Source organism: Aquila chrysaetos, chromosome 12, assembly GCF_900496995.4.
Source record: "Aquila chrysaetos chrysaetos chromosome 12, bAquChr1.4, whole genome shotgun sequence".
NCBI classification, from domain to species: Eukaryota; Metazoa; Chordata; class Aves; order Accipitriformes; family Accipitridae; genus Aquila; species Aquila chrysaetos.
In genome coordinates this window covers 2413827-2432181 of record NC_044015.1, presented here as the reverse complement: position 1 = coordinate 2432181, position 18355 = coordinate 2413827, and the positions used below count along the sequence as shown (strand labels likewise).

The 18355-nt window shown below is 37.0% G+C and overlaps 1 protein-coding gene across 19 annotated transcripts in view; it reads left to right on the top strand.

Annotated features, from left to right (window-relative positions):
- Window positions 1–18355, top strand: part of MYO9B (myosin IXB) — a 45402-nt gene that overhangs the window by 9272 nt on the left and 17775 nt on the right. For 15 of the 19 annotated variants that reach the window (XR_003925966.2, XR_003925965.2, XR_005933692.1 and 12 more), the window contains 14 exons: window positions 670–1563; window positions 9639–9733; window positions 11457–11519; window positions 11646–11745; window positions 11894–11994; window positions 12209–12338; window positions 12779–12868; window positions 13108–13224; window positions 13511–13645; window positions 15576–15697; window positions 16304–16445; window positions 16736–16931; window positions 17521–17596; window positions 18053–18142. Coding sequence is in view for 13 of the 19 variants with exons in the window: in XM_030032338.2 (XP_029888198.1) it covers window positions 727–1563; window positions 9639–9733; window positions 11457–11519; window positions 11646–11745; window positions 11894–11994; window positions 12209–12338; window positions 12779–12868; window positions 13108–13224; window positions 13511–13645; window positions 15576–15697; window positions 16304–16445; window positions 16736–16931; window positions 17521–17596; window positions 18053–18142 (2294 nt within the window). In the remaining 6 variants the exon portion in view is untranslated. The remainder of the gene's footprint in view (window positions 1–669; window positions 1564–9638; window positions 9734–11456; window positions 11520–11645; window positions 11746–11893; window positions 11995–12208; window positions 12339–12778; window positions 12869–13107; window positions 13225–13510; window positions 13646–15575; window positions 15698–16303; window positions 16446–16735; window positions 16932–17520; window positions 17597–18052; window positions 18143–18355) is intronic. The other 4 variants (XM_030032343.2, XM_030032342.2, XM_030032340.2 and 1 more) reach the window with 1 other exon arrangement.

Here is an 18355-nt window from a genome sequence, read left to right as displayed (position 1 = left end):
CTGTACCTGTCTTGTACCTTTTGTGAAAAGACGTCAGCTGGGGGAAACAAAAAAAAAAAGTGTGGATCTCAGTGTCAGAACCATCTTTCTCCTTGCAGCTGTGCACTGGTCCTTCTGCCATAGTTCATGGCTGCTCTAAACTGTCCCTGCTGATTTAAGAAGTGATCAGGCCCTGTTTCTACCTCAAGCTGTTTGTGTAGCTTTAAGGGAGGGTTTATGTGGGAGGATGAAAAAATGTTTGTGTAGCCATACAGTGAACCAGGTCAGGGAAATTATCTGGGTTAAAACTAACCTGGGGAAATCAGGGAGTTTTAATTTGAACATTTATCCCAGTTCAGTTTGCTTTGTGGCTGTATGAATGCTTGTGCTGCCATAACAGGGAGGAAGGGTTGGCATGGGAATAGAAGAAAAAGTGAAAAGAGGATAGATTTTGTGGCAGCTATCCACTCCGTGGGATAGGCTAAACAGACTGAAATACTATCACTGAGGTGCATAAATAGTGCATTTGTTCTTTAATAATTTGATTATTTAATAGCTTTATTCTCATCCTCCAGAAAATAATACCTTGCCCTAATACCTCTTGTACACATTTTTTTAACACCTGACTTTTTTCTTCTTTTCTTCTTCTCTCTCTCTCTTTTTTTTTTTTTTTTTTTTTTTTTTTTTCAGACGATGGGCACTGCATATTAAGCAGGCGTGGAAGACTGAAGCCCATTTGGGGACAGAATGAGTTTTAAAGATGCTGACAGTGCAGTTTGCCAGGCAAAGGCAGCCTATAATCTTCATATTTACCCCCAACTCTCAACAGAAAGTGCTCCCTGCTGCAAAGTGACAGCAACCAAGGACAGCACATCTTCAGATGTCATCAAGGATGTGATTAATACCTTAAACCTGGATGTCTCGAAACATTATGTGCTCGTGGAAGTGAAAGAATCAGGTGGCGAAGAATGGGTACTTGATATAAATGATTCTCCTGTTCATAGGGTTTTACTTTGGCCTCGTCGTGCTCAGGATGAGCATCCGCAGAAGGATGGGTACTACTTTCTTTTGCAAGAAAGGAACACTGATGGGACCATCAAATATGTCCAGATGCAGTTGCTTTCCAAGGAGACAGATGCTCGACGCTTGGTTGAAAGGGGTTTTCTTCCATGGCACCAGGAGGACTTTGATGACTTGTGCAATCTCCCCAGCTTAACGGAGACAACAATCCTAGAGAATCTCAAATGTCGCTTTCTAAAACACAAAATTTATACTTACGCAGGAAGTATTCTGATTGCAATTAACCCCTTCAAGTTCCTGCCCATTTATAATCCTAAATATGTCAAGATGTATGAGAATCATCAACTTGGCAAGTTGGAGCCTCATATTTTTGCCATTGCTGATGTGGCTTATCACACAATGCTTAAAAAACAGGTTAATCAGTGCATAGTTATATCAGGTGAAAGTGGGTCTGGGAAAACTCAAAGCACAAACTTCTTAATTCACTGCCTCACGGCACTGAGCCAGAAAGGGTACGCAAGCGGTGTGGAAAGAACTATTCTAGGAGCTGGACCAGTTCTGGAGGTAAATTTATGCTAAAATTGCCTTCTGTGAAAATTGTGTCTTGAAAACTTCAAATAACTGCTGTTGAGTACTACTTTTGAGTCACCTACTCAGTTTAGGCTTTAAATATCACTAGGTTGCACTGGTGTTTGGCTGTGTTGCTCAACTGCTTCTAATTGATTTTCCTTAATTCATCCTTCCGTTCAGTTGACTTCCTGTTGCTTTTAATTTATCTCTGACTTAACTTTCCACCACTAAACACTAATATTCTGGGACAGAGGTTACCTGTGTTTTGCATCTTAAAGTTTTGATGACATTTGAATCAAATTGTAAGTAAATGTTTTCATAAAAAGATTGTTCCACTGGAACATTAACTGCTTAGTGTAATTGTACCTTTGTGTGTAAGCATGTCCTGCAGCATTTTTATGAACTCACTTTTTGAGGGAGTTAATTCCTTTCTACAATTGTTTGTTTTGAAGAGAGCAACATTGTTGGTTGGGGAGAAAGTGTGAGTTGGTTTTGGCTTTTCATTACTACAGCATTTCCAACAGAAAGCAAAACTAAACACGTGAGGAGGGGGTACAGCTTGCTTTGCGTTAGGTGACGGCAGGACAAACTTAAACTGATCTTTTAGACTTCAACCTCTCCTTTTTACTTTCTCATCTGAAAGGAAAAACTGAAAGCTTGGATGGATTTAATGGTCACCCGTAATCTTCAACAGCAGGGAGATTGAACAGTGCCATTGTAATTTTTAGGTTTAAATATTCTCAAATGTAACAACACTTTCATTAAAAAAAAATTTAAGCTTTTTTTTTTAATCTTTTAGACAAAATGTGAAAAAGCAACGAAGTTAAACTTTAAAATGTGATACATTTATAAATGTGATTTGAAAGCTTTTCTTTAACAAATGAGGAATATATGCAAGTTCTTTTTTGCTTTGCTTTCTGCTGCTTGAAAGAAGAAGTAAAATTGTTTGAGGTTTGTTGGTTGCTGGAGTTCAAGTATGCAGTTCTAAACAGAAAACAGGAAGGGGTCACTGTGGAAAGCACTGTTTGATCAGCTGATCTTTCTGCCTTTGATAAAATTAACTGTTTCAGATCCTCATCTACTGGACATGATACAGCTGCGTCAAACCAGGTAGAGGTGTGAAATCTTGTGTTGCGGTTTGTCCATTGAATGAGAAGTGCACATAGCCCTAGATTCAAAATTAAAATTGTTAACTTTGCTGGAGTCACAGGTAAATGTTGTGTATGTCTGGGAATGTTAATGAAGAGACATTTGTGATTTTCTACAGTAAGATTGGTTGTCATAAGTACTGCAACTTCTTCAGACTTCCACTGAGCATTTAGCAATGCATTTCACGAGAAAGTAGTCTTGCTAGCTATAAGTATGATGACTGATTGAAAGTTTAGTTTGCAAACTTGCCAAATGGATTCTAACATGGCTGTTGGAGTACATATTGGCTAAAATGCGAGGCTCTTTTCTGAAATTCTCAGAGAAACTTCTTCTTCTACTTCTTTGAGGGTGTTTGTCAGTTGCAAATTGATTCAGTGTAAACCTGTCCTCCCAAATACTGTAAAAGATAAAAGCATTTATGACAACTAAATATAAAAAATGTAGGAACATCTGAATCCTAAAATATCTTTCAGAATTGAATATTTGTTTTTGTGTTAAAAGTATTATTCATTGACTTGAAATTATGGAGAAAGAAACCTTTTTGAAACTTGCAGAGGCTAAGATTTCTCCAGGCTGAAATAAGTCACTGGGGTACCTGTGATTTTGGCACAACTCTATTTAAGGTAATAATGGGAATATACTTCTCTGTTTACATAACTTCAGTGCACATCAAAAAGTGATGCTATGGTAGGTTTAGAACATAGGGAAGTAGAATCAAGCTGTCCTACTTTGGATACAGCAGAGTGGATTCAGCTGACAGTGAAGCTTCCATGTTTCCCAATATGGATGCTCTTGTGCAATTCCAGTCACTAAGCGTAATTTTAAAAAAAACAAGTCAAAGCTTGGTCTGGGGGAGGAATGCACAGAAAGCTTACTTTGCTTTGTGGAAGTTAAACTGATGACAAACTCCTCTGTTAGAGTTGGTCACTTCTAAATCCAACTATGGTGACTCATTTGGGTTTTTACTTAAGGGAACTAAAGTGGTACAAGGGAATTTTTCTTAAATGGATTTTCAGGGGATTTTTTCATATGAACGGTTTTGTAGTGTGCCTAAACTATTTGAGAATGTTCTGTTTAATTTTGAAGTTTTATTTTGAGTCCTCATGAAAGATTAAAACGTACTCTTGACTGGAGTCTGTTTCGCTGACTTTTATGATGTAAAAGTTGGTTGCATTTTGGTTCAGAACTTCCCCTTTTTAGTGACCTCTTAATTTCCTGACACCTAAGTAAAATGTGTCTGTTTGTAGGCTGACCTTTTGTAAAAGTTCAAGGATTTAAAGCAAACATTTCTAACACAGAGACGTGAGCACTATTAGTGTGTTATGGAGGTGGATTTATAATTTTATCATCACATACTTAGTGAACTTGGAAACATAGTTCTCACCCAATACTTTTTCTGTGTTGGCTAACTAATCTCTGTTCGAATCTGTAAGTAATTTGAAGATAAACTATTGTTAATATTTTGGCTCCTTGTTCACAATTTCTAGACGTGGAAAAATGGAGTTACAGCTATACCGTGAAAGGAGATTTGACCTTAAATGTGGCTTGATATTACCTTCTCAAACATCTGAGAAATGAAATACATAAGACTGAGACAGTGTAGTTAAAAATTAAATGTAGTGCTAGCACAATTGCTGTCACATGCGCTAGTGAAAGGAAAGCTGGTCATGGGTTAGTCTCTGATCCTCAGTGCTTCTTGCTCAAACTCTGCACCAGAGTCTGAGCTGTTCATAAGATTCCTTGCCAGGGATCTAATAAGCAGAGGTAACTTGTGCTACTTCTGATTACGTTTGGCACTGCTTGGAGCTTTCTAGAGAAAAAGAATCTGAACGGCTGGCTGCTTCCGTGGCACTTCATGATGCTGCAGCACAGCCTAAACCCATGTATTGTGCTGGTTTTTAACAGTTCATGAGACATACAGTTGCCTTAGCTGTATAGGAATTGCTCTCAGATTTATTTTATTTTTTTTAATTGTTTCTCCAGGCTAACGTGGATCATCTCTAGTGAAGAGCAGTTTCTTTAAAACTGGTAGGAAGATAAAGATAGGCTCTGTTTTAAGATACTCCTGACTTTTTCATTCTCTTCTAAATTTAGTGATTTAAGTATAGTTCCCTGACTTGGAGTTTTGCCTTCTTGTATTGACTGTTAAGTTTAGTTTACTTACGGTTGAAGTCCTAAGAAGGAATTTACATTTGGGAACTATTATTTGGGTCAAATTGGGAATAGTGAATGAAACTTTTGTTTATTTTAGTCTCGAACAAGAGAATTAAACCTTTCCATACACACTTAAGAAGCTTCCAAGAAATTTGTGTTTTCCTTTCATCAGGGAAAAATGTCTTTAAATGTATGTTTCAGTTATAAAATGCATGGTGTGCAATCAAAGACTCTGAACTTGTTTTGGAGACATAAAGTTAACTTATCAGATTCTTCGAGCCAATTAATTTAGTGAAGTGGCAGAAAATTGAGCGAGAGGATGGGAGCATGTGGCAAGGGACATGTAGGAGGGAATTGGAGCTTCCTCTTCTGGCAGCAAAGCTCCTGTTGGCCTGCTGTCTGTTGTTAAATTGTAACCCTTAGTATCCTGAGTTTATTACAGAAGTTACTTGCTTAGTGTGCTGAAAGTTCATTTCCCCTTGAAATGGAAGCTGAGGAGAGGCAGGACAGATGGAAATGCTGGGGGTGTCATAAGTTTTTCATGTATTATTTTGAAAAGCATTGCTTATTTCCATTTGGATAAGTTCTTGAAGGTTTCTTAATGGCACTGCACCATTCTTTGAAAAGAATTAAGGCCCAAATAAAATGCAAAGTCCAACAGGAAGCATTCATTAGGTGGTCTTCTAAAAAAGGCAGTTGTAAATATGAATTAATTAATATTGACAGCACAATCAGGTGGGTGGGGGGATGAGATTTTCTAGAACTCAGCATATTAAAAAGCTTGTTAAATTTCATTGTAGAAAGTAAACTTTCATGCTTTACCATTTGATGGAAGACAGAGTAAAGCAATTTGCCATCAGCTCTGTTTTCTTTATTACAGTCCCATTGTGCTTGTGGTTTTGGTATAAGAAGGACTTAAGCTGAGTGGTGCTTCAACTCTGGTTTTCATTTGTATTTGCCATAAAAGTCTGCATATATATTTAGTGGGTGTAGTCTGTTCTATTTAAGGGAAAGTAGTTGTTTTGGGGCTATTATCTGCATGTGTTTGTTTTAAGAATCATAATCAGAGGAGAAATGGAACTTCCTTTTTCCATTTGGTTGGATGTTACTAGGTTTTTTTTGGTGGAAATGCATTGTTGCATACTTTTCCCTGCTGCACATGTCTCTTGGGGAAAAATCACCTTGTCTTTTATGCAGTCTTATCATGTGGATTGCTTAGACTTTTCCAGGACATCATACAGCACGCAGAGTTGCAAAATTACCCTGAACACTGCAACTTCTGTGTTAATGAGAGGATATTTTGCAGCATGTTTGTGAAGACCACTACTAAACTGAGTTCAGTTCTGAAGCAGTCATTTCCTTTTCCAGGGTGTGTAACTAGAGTCTTTGGTGTCATTTGGCACAGTAAGATTGGTCTGTGCAATGGTGGTTCTGCCATGGATTAGAGTGGTTTACTTAGAAACTCTGATAGCTTTTCCAGATTTTTGCAATTCTTACGAAAGAATTAAATGAGATTTTTAGCTGTGTTCCTGAGGTAGATGATAGGACATGTGTGTGGTTTGGGATTTTCTTTTTACAGCAAATAAAAGGAGAATTTGGCATTTTTCCAAATACTTTTAAAGCTGTCACGGTTGTAGGAGTTTTGAGTAGCCAACTCCATTTTATGACTCTTGCATTTCAAGGTAAGAGGATGGGTTGGATGACTTCCTGACTCCCAGAATAGGCTATCCCAACTCTGATTCCTGCAGGCCTTGGTCTGCTATTTTTGACTCACCCTCTTTTTATATAGCTGGTGTTGTGCATTGAAGAGATTTAGTTTTAGTTTTTCATTTTTATCTGTCTCCTCATGGACTCACAAGGAAAACCAGTAAATTGGCTTGGTTATAGAAATTATTCTTTCTCTTTAGGTAAAATAGTGTCTTGTCCACTCACATCTTTTGAATTTATTTTGTGAAGGCATAGATGGCTCTCTGTAAAGGCAAACCAGGAAGATAATTTTAGTTGAATTTGAGCTATGTATGGAGTACCTGGCTAGAATTATCTGTGAAAGATGCTTTCCATGCAGAGCAATGGCTAGGTAATATGGGACCTTCATTCTTGTTTGTAATCCTTTTTTTCTAGGATAAACCTACAGTAGGTTAAAGATATCTAAATGCTAAATACCAAAATATTTAACACTTCAAATTTTTGTACCTTTCTGATTTTAGACAGGAATGTCACTTCTTACATAGTTAACTCATCAAAGTACATTGAAGAATATGGTAGCAGTGATTAGAATTTAAAGTTAAATGTTACCAAAAAAAATTCCCACCCAAAATGTTAAGTGACTTGGAATGTTCTTTAAAAAGTTGTAGATGTTAAATGCTCTTATGAGAAAACCATTCAGTACATGAAAACTTTCCTAAAAACTGATAATATTAGATCAGCTTTTAAGAATTTGCTGTGTGCTTTGACTAAATACCAGACGCATGAGATCATAAGAGCCTTTAGTTTTAAACTGTATTCATTCTTCACATGAGTAATCACTAAGAAAAGTTTTTCAGGAAGCCTGGGTTATGGGATTTCTTAACTCTATAATGCCAAAATATTTATTATTAAAAAATAATATGGGAAATTTAGCTCTACTCTGTTTTGAATTCTTGAATATAACTAGTAAACTGATAGTTAACTGGTGGCTTAAGTTAGAAAACTTTCTAAAAAGAAGTTTTTCCAGAATCAATTTGCAAGTTCACAATTCTGCAGCCTGGCAAAGTTCACTATAACAGATTTCTTAATATGCTAAATAGGAAGTTGAATGGTGTTCTTCAGAGAGCCACAGCTGAGCCACTGTTGGTGGGAGAGGAATAGGTTTTTTGATTTACAAAGCAGACAATTTGCTGTGCGGATGTTACTGGACTTCCACTTTTGGTTTGGTGGTGTTTGGTAACTGTAAGGAGCTGACCTGGATTTTATGCATACATTAATATGCATATGTATGCAAAATGGGCTAAAAAAAATCTGGATGATAACTTGTTAGGTAGTAGCTACAAAAAGATATTGATGACTGTGGTCAATGCTTGCTTTGAAAAATCTGAGTGGGGATGTTGTTTGGATTATAGCACATGTAGCATGATCTCTAGAAATTAGAAGGCTATACTCAGCCTCAGTCATCTATAAGCACTGCTGGACACAAATATTCTCTCTTTAGAAACCCGTTGACTTTTCTGAAGTTACAGTAGAATCACCCTGGGGGGTTTCACCATGCACAGGAAGAGCTCCTTTAGCTTATTCCTCTAGGTCAGAGATAACAGTTGTCTGAAGAATTATGGACATTCTCCCAGTTCATAAGAAGTTTCCCAGATTCTCTGAACGCTAGGCAGCTGGCAGTAGAAATCTACTTGCAAGAGAGCTTTGAGAACCTATTTTGGAAAGAGTGATCCAGGTGTCACACTGCAGTGCAGCTGCAACCCTTAAGGTAGCTTGGAGAAAAAAAAAAAAAAAAAAAGAGAGAGAGAAGGGAAGAGTTTCAATATACAGACAATATGACTGTCATGAAAACAGTACTCCCCTACGATATAAACCATAATTGGGCAGTTTTATGTATAAACAGTTTAGTTCTATGTTGTGTACAGTATGCACATGTCCATCATACTCCGGATGTGTGTGTGTGGAGGAAGAGGGTGGCCTTTTTGTGAAATCATTCCACGAATGTTCTATATTAGGGGAGGCGGATTTCCTAATGGAGGCCTTAATTGCTTGGAGCTTTAAGAGGAAGTATCTGTGGCAGGAATTGCTGGTGATAGTCTACACCAAGCAGTGTATTTTTCCAAACAATTGCATTTTACACAGGGTTTCTTCTCTATATGCTGGATTGCCTCCTGCATGTTAGAAGGGTGACAAGTTTCTCTTAACCTAAGAACACATAGTTAAGAGTCGATAAAGTTAAGGACATTCCCAATAACTAATTCTACTGGACTTTTAGGTGTAATAAGTTATCTTTATAGTTCTTAAGCATGGCTCATGCAGAGGATATTTTGTGGTATGTGTGTGCTAGCAACTATCAGAGGGCTCATGATACAGGCAGAAGTATTAAAGATGCACAATTAGGATTTGTGCCATACCTGTTGTTTCCCCTTTCCTAACACCTCGTAATGAAACTACATTTTTGGGTGTTGCATAGTGGAGTTAGCTGGCCAAGGAGTATGACGTGGTTCTGTAAACCAAAGTTTTTCTGTTTGTCTTTTTCCTGTTTCTTGAGTACACAACTTGGAAAATTCATGGACTAACTTTCATAAATGAGATCTTAATGTTCTGTTCTCACTGAAAGAAAAATTGTGTTTATTGTGAAGTTTTTGAGTGGGAGCAATACATTAGGGAATAGGACATAGTTTGTGGCTTTTCTATGGGAGAGGCAATTTCGTGGTAATTGTGCTGTCCTCTTCCTACTGAATATCCTCTCTAAGGTCATAATTGTTAGTGATTGAGGCTGATATGTGCACTCTAGTTGTGATTACCTTTCCTGTACTCTGAGAAATATCTAAATGTATTATTCCTCTCCCTCAGTACCTCAAATAATATTGCATGGGGCAAATAATAGATGGATATAGATGTGTGAGGAAGAGTGGAAGCTGCCTAACCTGCCTTTTTGGTATCTGTATGCTGCCATTTCCATAGTATTTTGAGTTTATACTGGAGGCTAACAGGAGGCTGAACAAAGAAGAATTTGAAAACCTATGTGTTGGTATAGTTTGTTTAATTGCAAATTAACTCATTTTGCTTTGTTACAGGCATTTGGAAATGCAAAAACAGCACATAACAATAACTCCAGTCGTTTTGGAAAGTTTATTCAAGTCAACTATTTAGAGAATGGTATTGTGCGAGGGTAAGTACGGTATGAGGTTCTTCTGGGGTTGATCTCTGTGCTTTTAGGAATTGGTGAAGACTCTGCTGTATATAAATTGCTGCCTTATTGAGGCTCTTCTCATGTGAGAATAGCTTGCTGCTGTGGAGTTTACAAGACTCTCTTAACTGAAGCTTTGTGGAATAATCAGGTGACACGTAATATTCTTACCTTGCTGTACAACCACACCAGGTTAAGAATTTGACTGCTGCTGCATCTTTACCTTCATGCTAAATGAAGGCTTTTTTCATAACGCTCATCGTTCTCTCCATTTTGCAATTAAAAACAGAAGATCTGAATTTTTAAGAGGAGAGTTGGAGAAAAGAGAAATAGATTTGGGGAAGCCATTTTAAAGAAGCAATTTAAACACCAGTTATAGAGATAAAGAAGACTGTAAAATTATGATTTTACTTGACTTAATTGAAATTGTGTGCTTCTATCTGAAGGTCAAACATGAAATATTCTATAACTACATTTATTTTTTTATATATACGATAGTCACAGATGAGTCTTAGGATTCTATTTCTATTTTTCACCCTGTAGTAGATGCTATAATGTCATATTACTGTAGTCCCTCAATATTAATCAAAACTTATGCTTCGCTCTTCTTCAGTAGTGGGCACTTTCACTTCAAGTGAAGAATTTTGCCCAAAAATTTTCTGTGATATTGGTAATTTGTGTGCAAATACTTGTGTAGTTACTTGTCTAACATCATGCCATAAAATAATTTCTTTTGGATCTTGCTCTGTAAAATGCCTCTTAAATTTTTAATGCTTTGAATCTGCAAAATTCACAGCAGTGTGTCACACATATTATAAAGATGTACCTGTGCTAGTTTAGGTGCAATGCCATAATACATAAGACTGGTATGGAATTCTGCCTGAAGCTGAAGTTTGCTGCACTATGGAGTGTCACTAGCTATCACTGACTTTTGTGCTCCAGTGTGTCTTTCCTTTGGGTCGTCTTCGTGTTTGCGGTTTAGAAAATGGCAATAACATAAATGACTAGGAACTCTGTACCACACTTGGCTTTGAGTGTTACTCTGAACAAAATTGGCATCTTTTCAGATGAAGTCGCACTAGCTCAGGCGATTGGTACAATTTGAATACATTTGTTTTGCCTTCAGCATGAGAAGCAGCTGCTCAAACTTTGGCCTCATACATTGTATCCCATGTCAAGGAGTTTAGATTATCATTTAGGAGATACTGTGTCAAATTGTAAGGGGTTTTCTGTCTGCCTGGCTTCCGTTTTAGGCTGACATATATACTGCCATAAAAACCTAGCAAATTTGTTAGATGGAGAATCAGACAGTTATCCAGTGTGTTTTTCAGGTCTTGTAGTCTTTGTATTCCTTGTCAGATAACTGTTAATCTCAGAGTAGGTAACATATTGTTAGCACTCTGCATATCTTCTTTCTGCTTACTATTTTTCATCAGCACTTTTCTAGCTTTGCCTTTTTCCAGTTATGTCTACTAAAACCAAGCACTGAAGATAGGTGTTTCTCAGGTATTTCTTTTTGTTCCAATTATAACATAGTGCATACTGAAATTTTTGGTTAAGATTTAAGATGGCGACTAAGCTATTCTCTTGTATATTTTAGTGCAGATTTCATTATTTGAACTGTCTTGGCAGTTGCTGCCTGATGTTTTGTGAGGTCTTTTCTTTTGCTCTTTCATGCTTTTTTCATTTTTTTGTGGCTCTTTAGGGCTGTCGTTGAAAAATACCTGCTTGAAAAATCTCGTCTGGTTTCTCAAGAAAAGGATGAAAGGTAAGAGATTAATACGCTTTACTAACACAATTATAATCAATGCAAGAGTTTAAGAGCATCAAAAGTATATAGAATAAAAGAAAAGTAATTATATTTTCATGAAACAGAAATGTATTGGCTTTGTAGGAACTACCATGTCTTTTATTATTTGCTACTTGGAGTCAATGAGGAAGAGCGTAAAGAATTTCACCTCAAGCAACCTGAAGACTATTTCTACCTCAATCAGGTAATCTGTGACAGGGATTTACTAATGCATTGATAAGTGTTGTCTGTCTGTTGTGTTAAAGATGAAAGCAAGCAGAACAGATCATGCTTGTTTTCTTGTGATGTTTGGGCTTTGTTCTTTGCCTTTAATTATGGATCTCTCTTCACAGCATAACTTGAAAATTGAAGATGGGGAAGATCTCCGACATGACTTTGAAAGATTAAAACAAGCCATGGAGATGGTTGGCTTCCTTTCAGCAACTAAAAAACAGTAAGTAGAATCCTTTAAGCTTTTGTTACTGATAGCTAGTTAATGTTTATGAATTGCAATAAACTGTGTGTGTTAGGATCACATTTAGTCCAGTAGGAAGCAAGAAGAGATGAGTATTCGAGGGCTTACAATCTTGAAGAAGAATTAAGTCTGCTAACGTGTTATTTTTCTTATGAGTTCATTATTCTTATGAAATTCTTTTTTCCTTCCTTAGGATTTTTTCAATACTTTCAGCTATTCTTTATCTGGGCAATGTTACGTACAAGAAGAAAGCTACAGGTCGTGATGAAGGGTTGGAAGTAGGACCTCCTGAAGTGTTGGATATTCTTTCACAGCTTTTGAAAGTAGTGTATTTCCCTTTAGCTCTAATGGTTGATACACCTTTTTGTTATGCTCTACCTCAGCATTTTACTTGAATATCTTGTTGCTCAGTTTGTTATATCTAGACCTTGTTTATGGTACTTCCACAACATTTATCTTATGGGAGGGGAAATGGATGAAATTGGTGAAATTATTGGGGTTAGGGATGGAATATAGCCCATAGCATGGAAATAGAATTTGTTTACTCACTAATCCTAGAGCTCAGCAAGAATAAATTTAGTGGAGATGTGTTCTTTGCCACCATAGGGAAACATCTGAATGAATCTAAGGTGAGAATAATTTAAAGAAGTTGAAGAACTTGTAAAGCTATTGATGAATGATGAATGTAGCTGCTGACAAAGAGGTTGGGCTTCTCTGAGGAAATTGAGGGTGACAGTAACTCTTGTTCTTGCTTGTTTTGAAGGTTAAACGAGAAATTCTAGTAGAAGTGCTAACAAAAAGAAAAACTGTGACTGCTAATGATAAGCTTATTTTGCCATATAGTCTCAATGAGGTGAGTAAAAGAACACTAGTAGAATGATTTTAAATAACTGAAACTTGCTTTTTTGGATTAAAAAGAGCTAATATGGTACACTTTCACATTTAGTGAGGGATGTTTGGAAAGTTAGAAGTTAGCATTAAAGGAAAATTTTGTTTTTATTTGCCTCTGCTAGGACTGTAACCTTTGAGTGACACTGGTCTGAAATAGAAGTGTGTTTTTAAACAAAGTTCTGAACATTGTTTCATCTGCAGGCAATAACAGCTCGTGATTCAATGGCAAAGTCTTTATACAGTGCTCTGTTTGATTGGATTGTTCTGCGAATTAATCATGCACTCCTTAATAAGAAGGACATGGAGGAATCTGTTACAGTAAGTTTCTCACAAAAACAAGTCTTTATAGATGATTGTGTAGTTAGAGCTGACAGACAATGCTATAGATGACATGTTCAGATACCTGGGATAAATTGTGATTCTTCTGAAGTCCATGGTAAATTTCTTGGTAATATTTAATCATCTCTGCTTTCAGAATAGACATAACTGTTAAATATTCAAAATCTATTAGCATACACTACAGTGCTTTTTGTAATGGTTAGTTGTTGTGGGTTAAGTCACTGTATGACAGATTGCTTACCTAGATTTCCACATCTCCTTTTAGTGTTTGTCCATTGGTGTACTTGATATTTTTGGATTTGAAGACTTTGAAACCAACAGTTTTGAACAGTTCTGTATAAATTATGCAAACGAGCAGCTTCAGTATTATTTCAATCAGCATATTTTCAAATTGGAACAGGTAAGAAATTAGAGTTGCTGAAACAAAAGCTTCTTTTTTATCAAGTGCTCATATATTATGCAAACTTAGCCACTATTCTGCAAAACCCCATGGCATAATTTTTATAATTGCTTGAATACATTTCCAAAAGTCTTGTGTTTTAATATCTTGTTTTATTATTGCTTGTTATTGTTTGAAGGTTGTAGCTTTACTATATTTAGTGCTCTACGTATACTGATGATAGCGGGGTCTTTCTTCAGAGGGCTAACATTAAGTTTCTGCTTGACTGCAAGAAACTAAAAAGACATTCAGGCAATCCCAGACAGAAGTCAGATGAAACTGTAAACTTTGAGATTGAAAGTCTGTAGGTGAGGTGTTTGTTTCAGGGTTTTGTTTTGTTTTAATGGTTGGGAAACAGTTTCTTATATTTCTGTCAGTTTGTAAATATTTAATAACCAGTCTTTGTTGCTTCTCCCACTTGACTGCATTTAAGGGATACAACTGTATGTTGATAACTGGCAGTAGTTCTGAAATCCTGATATTACTGGCATATATTGATTTACTTGTTCACAGATGGTATCATCTTCTTACAGAGCGCTTTGAGTGCTGCAAGAGCTAACAGATCCTGTTTCTAGACTGAGGTTTGGGGGGTTTTTTGCTCTAGACTTGGATTTTTTCTGGTTTGTGCTAAAGTATTGTTCTCAGGTCACTCTGCTGAAAGAAAGAAGTCATTCTGTAGTATGTGATATTTTGTCAACATGTAGATAACTTTAAACAAGCATTTTAAAGAGAAGAAAATTACCAAACATACAAACTTCATATGTAAACATAATGTTAAGGTCCCTGTTCTGTAACTTACGACAAAAGTGGCTATCCAGGCTAAGTAGAGTAAATAGTTACATTGTTTTCTTTTTTCTAATGCCATTTTTCTAAATAAGCTTAATCCTTGAATGACCCATTTCCTGTATCTCTTGCAGCATGAGGGCCCTCAGGGAGGATATCTATATCTTTTTAAAGAAAGACTTTTTTGTCTGTGGAAAATGGCATTTCAGTGCTGTAATGTGGCATGCACACTGAGCAGTCTGTCATCAGGCAGATTGAATTCTACCTACTTAAAAATAATCCACTTCTTATCATCATCGTCATATAGAACAGTGAGAGGTGCTCTTTGTCTTTTGTTAAACATAAAACTAAATTAGTTAATTTTTTGCGATATCTTTTTCTACATTAGTGCCTTATCATTAGGTTTTTTTTCAGTGGGCATTTACAGCATTAAGAAAAACTGATATTTTGGTTCCATATCTTAATGGGAAGCTTGTCCTGACAGCCATTTGTTGCACTGTCATTTCAGCAGAAGGGCTTTGTATTCTCTTGTCAGAGAGCTCCAAATTTTCTGAACCTAAGCAGCGATATACATTGCTTCCTTAGGGAAGTTCTGGTGTTGATGTTGTGTAGGGCTTAACTGCCTGTTTTGAAACTTCTGTTATTTCGTCTGACAGTGCAATTTGGAAACTCTGGAACTTGATATTAAATATTTGTCATTTCCCATAATACAAGAACTATGGAAGAGAAAAATAGACTTAAATTCCTCCAATATATGTCTACGTAGGGTTTTAACGTAATGATGTGGATGTAATGTCTAACTCCAAGTTCATAGAGTGCTGATTGCTGGGAAGGCACAGCAAAACATTCTTTTCACTGTTTTGGTTTTTAAATAGTTTTACCCCAAGCATCCGCTGTTGAGTGACTTGCCTAGGTGGACCTTTGATCTGACCCAATATGCCTGCTGTTCTGTTCTTATTTATAAATCTTCCTTATTTTTGTTTCTGCTGCCTGAACTAACAAACTCAACTTGCCATAGCTGCTCAAGGATGTCTTTTAAGCACTTAGACCACAGGACATTAAAGGTCAGGGCACTGTACTGATGAGGGAATTTTCTTGAGCTACACAGGAGGAATATAAGAGTGAAGGGATCACTTGGCACAATATTGACTATACTGATAATGTGGCCTGCATTCACTTAATCAGCAAGAAGCCCACTGGCCTCTTCTATCTTCTGGATGAAGAAAGCAAGTAAGCAACAAACGTCTTCTGAAAAAAAATGTGTGGCAGGGAGGAGGGAAGGAGTGTGAAAGGGAACAAAAATACAGCACTTTAAAAAGGAGAGGAATGTTGTGGGAAGCAACGGGTCATCTTATGACTATGATCTACACTCTAGTTTGCTTCTAACATCTCCAGTATGGTGGTGATAGAAATTGATGCTAGAATTGAACTTCGGCTTAAGCAAACTTAGAAACTTTCACTTTTGTGTTTTACCATGGAATTACAATTAAAGTAAAATGCATGTATGTAAGTCTTTGGAACATTAAGTAGCAAACGTGGTAAATAGTTAATGTGGTGCTAACTAAACTTGACTGGTGAAGTGGGAGGAAGCATTGATGTACTCCTGAAACCTCAGAATATTCTGTTACGTGTGGAGCTGTTTGGTTTTGGTCCAGAAATTAAGCCCACCTCTAAGATGCAAAGCAGGTGTGTAAGTCTCAGTTAAAGTGTAGAGATCTTGGACAATACGATACTTTCCACAAGGATCAGTAGGTATTCTTCACTCTGTCACCTTGCACCTCAATAAACGTACCTGTATTTGAAAAATAGCTGATCTCTTTTGTTTTGTATTCCTAGTTTTCCACATGCAACCAACCAAACTCTACTTGCAAAATTCAAACAGCAGCATGAGGAGAACAAGTTTTTTGTTGGAACCCCAGTGATGGAGCCTGCTTTTATTATTCGACACTTTGCCGGCAAAGTTAAATACCAGATAAAAGTAGGTGATAGCGCTGATGGCCAAAAAAAAAAAAAAAAAAAATCCTCACCTTTCTGATAGGTTTTGTCAGGATGTAGAAAATTTGCTGGGAATGGGCTGGATCAGATGTGTCCTCAGATGTACTTTAGGGTTTTTTTGGTTTTTTTTTTTTTTGGTGGTGTAGACTGGAAGATAATGCTCACTGTGGTGAGAACTGTTTGGAATAATGAATTATTCTAAATAGTGATTAATATCTTGCGTCAAAACACAGCTTTCCTGAGAGCTTGTGGTTCAATGTGCCTGTTTTGCAGGATTTCAGAGAGAAAAATATGGATTACATGAGACCAGATATTGTTGCTTTACTACGAAGCAGCGACAGCGCTTACGTTCGGGAGCTGATAGGAATGGACCCTGTAGCTGTGTTCCGTTGGGCAGTTCTGCGAGCAGCTATTCGAGCAATGGCTGTCTTTGCAGAAGCTGGACGCCAGAGAGCTCAGAAGACTGCAGGTATGGTATGAGAAAATGCTCTGGAAAAGCTTTCAAATACTGTACAATTGGTTAGTGCTTGTTGACAGAACTAGTTTATGACAAAACCTTGTAATCCAGATGTGATTTTGGTTTGGTACTAAGGACAAAACTGACTTGTGAAAATGGCTTAACATTCACACACCAAAGAGATTGTCACTGTTTTATCTGAGATCGTTCAGACTTACTCCTCCAATAAATGCACCATTTCCAGTAGGCTGTGCCAAATTTGAAGTCCTATTTGTAAAAGTTGGGGAAACTATTACTAGTTCTAGTATGCATGCTTGTCCTATCACTGGCTTTGGTCTTCTCGGACCTCCCTGAAGTTTCAAATGAGTATTCAGGATTAAATACTAATTTTGAAAAGCTTTTCTGAGCAGCTGTAATTTACTTTCTAGTAGTGAGGAGTTTGAGAAACAAAGTGATCTAGCTTGACAGCTCAAGTACTAGACAAAAACTCCAGGCCCTTGGATAGATATTTTGCTTTTTACAGTTGGTGGGTTGTTGGGGTTTTTATTCTGTTATGCTCATATCTCTGTCAAAATTCAACTTGTTGATTATTTCATAACAGGAGTGGTACGTCAAGGACCCAGAGTTCCCCTTGGAGAACTCCAGAGATCAAATACACCAGTAGAAAAAGTTTATCGGTGAGAAACACATACGTAACCCATATTGGGGAAAAGACCTGAATTGCTGAGTCACATTTTCATATATCAAATGTCAGCTAGATCTTTCCACAAGGATAGCAAGTTTTATTTCTTCTGTCTTGTTTTGTTTGACCTTTTTAATATTATCAAAACAGTACTCTAGCTTATTTTATGTAAGACCCAGTACTACCAAATGTTGGTGACATAGCCTCAGTTCAATTTACCACTGGGTTTTTGAGTTCTCTGTGCTTTGTATATGTTGCTTTTAGCATTGTGTGTTCCTCTGCAGCCAGTCTGTGTCACTGAAGGATTCGTAGGAGCACTCATGTTTTCTGCAGCCTTATGACATGATTAGGAGGCAGGGCAAGTCCTACAGTTCTCCTCCACATGTTGCTCTGCATAGGCATATTTGCCTTTCTAAGGAGTATTTAGGTTTTATACATGTTCCTTTTGCAGCTGCTCAATGCTTGATTTCTCATTTGATTGTTCTGAGGATTTCGATATAAATGCTTTTGAAGACATCATTTCTTTTTATGAAAACAAGAAGTAAGTAGAAATAGGCCTGCACTTAAAGGCCAGGGAGGCACATTCCTGGACAGACTGACCTTCTGAGCGTGCTCTGTGTAAAAGTGAAGCCATGAAGTACACAAAGTAGTGACTTCACGCTGCTTCATAATTACTTCATCCTGGACAATCTTTGTCGCTTGTAGCAACTAAGAACTAAAGATACAATTTGGATGAAAGGATTAGTCATATATC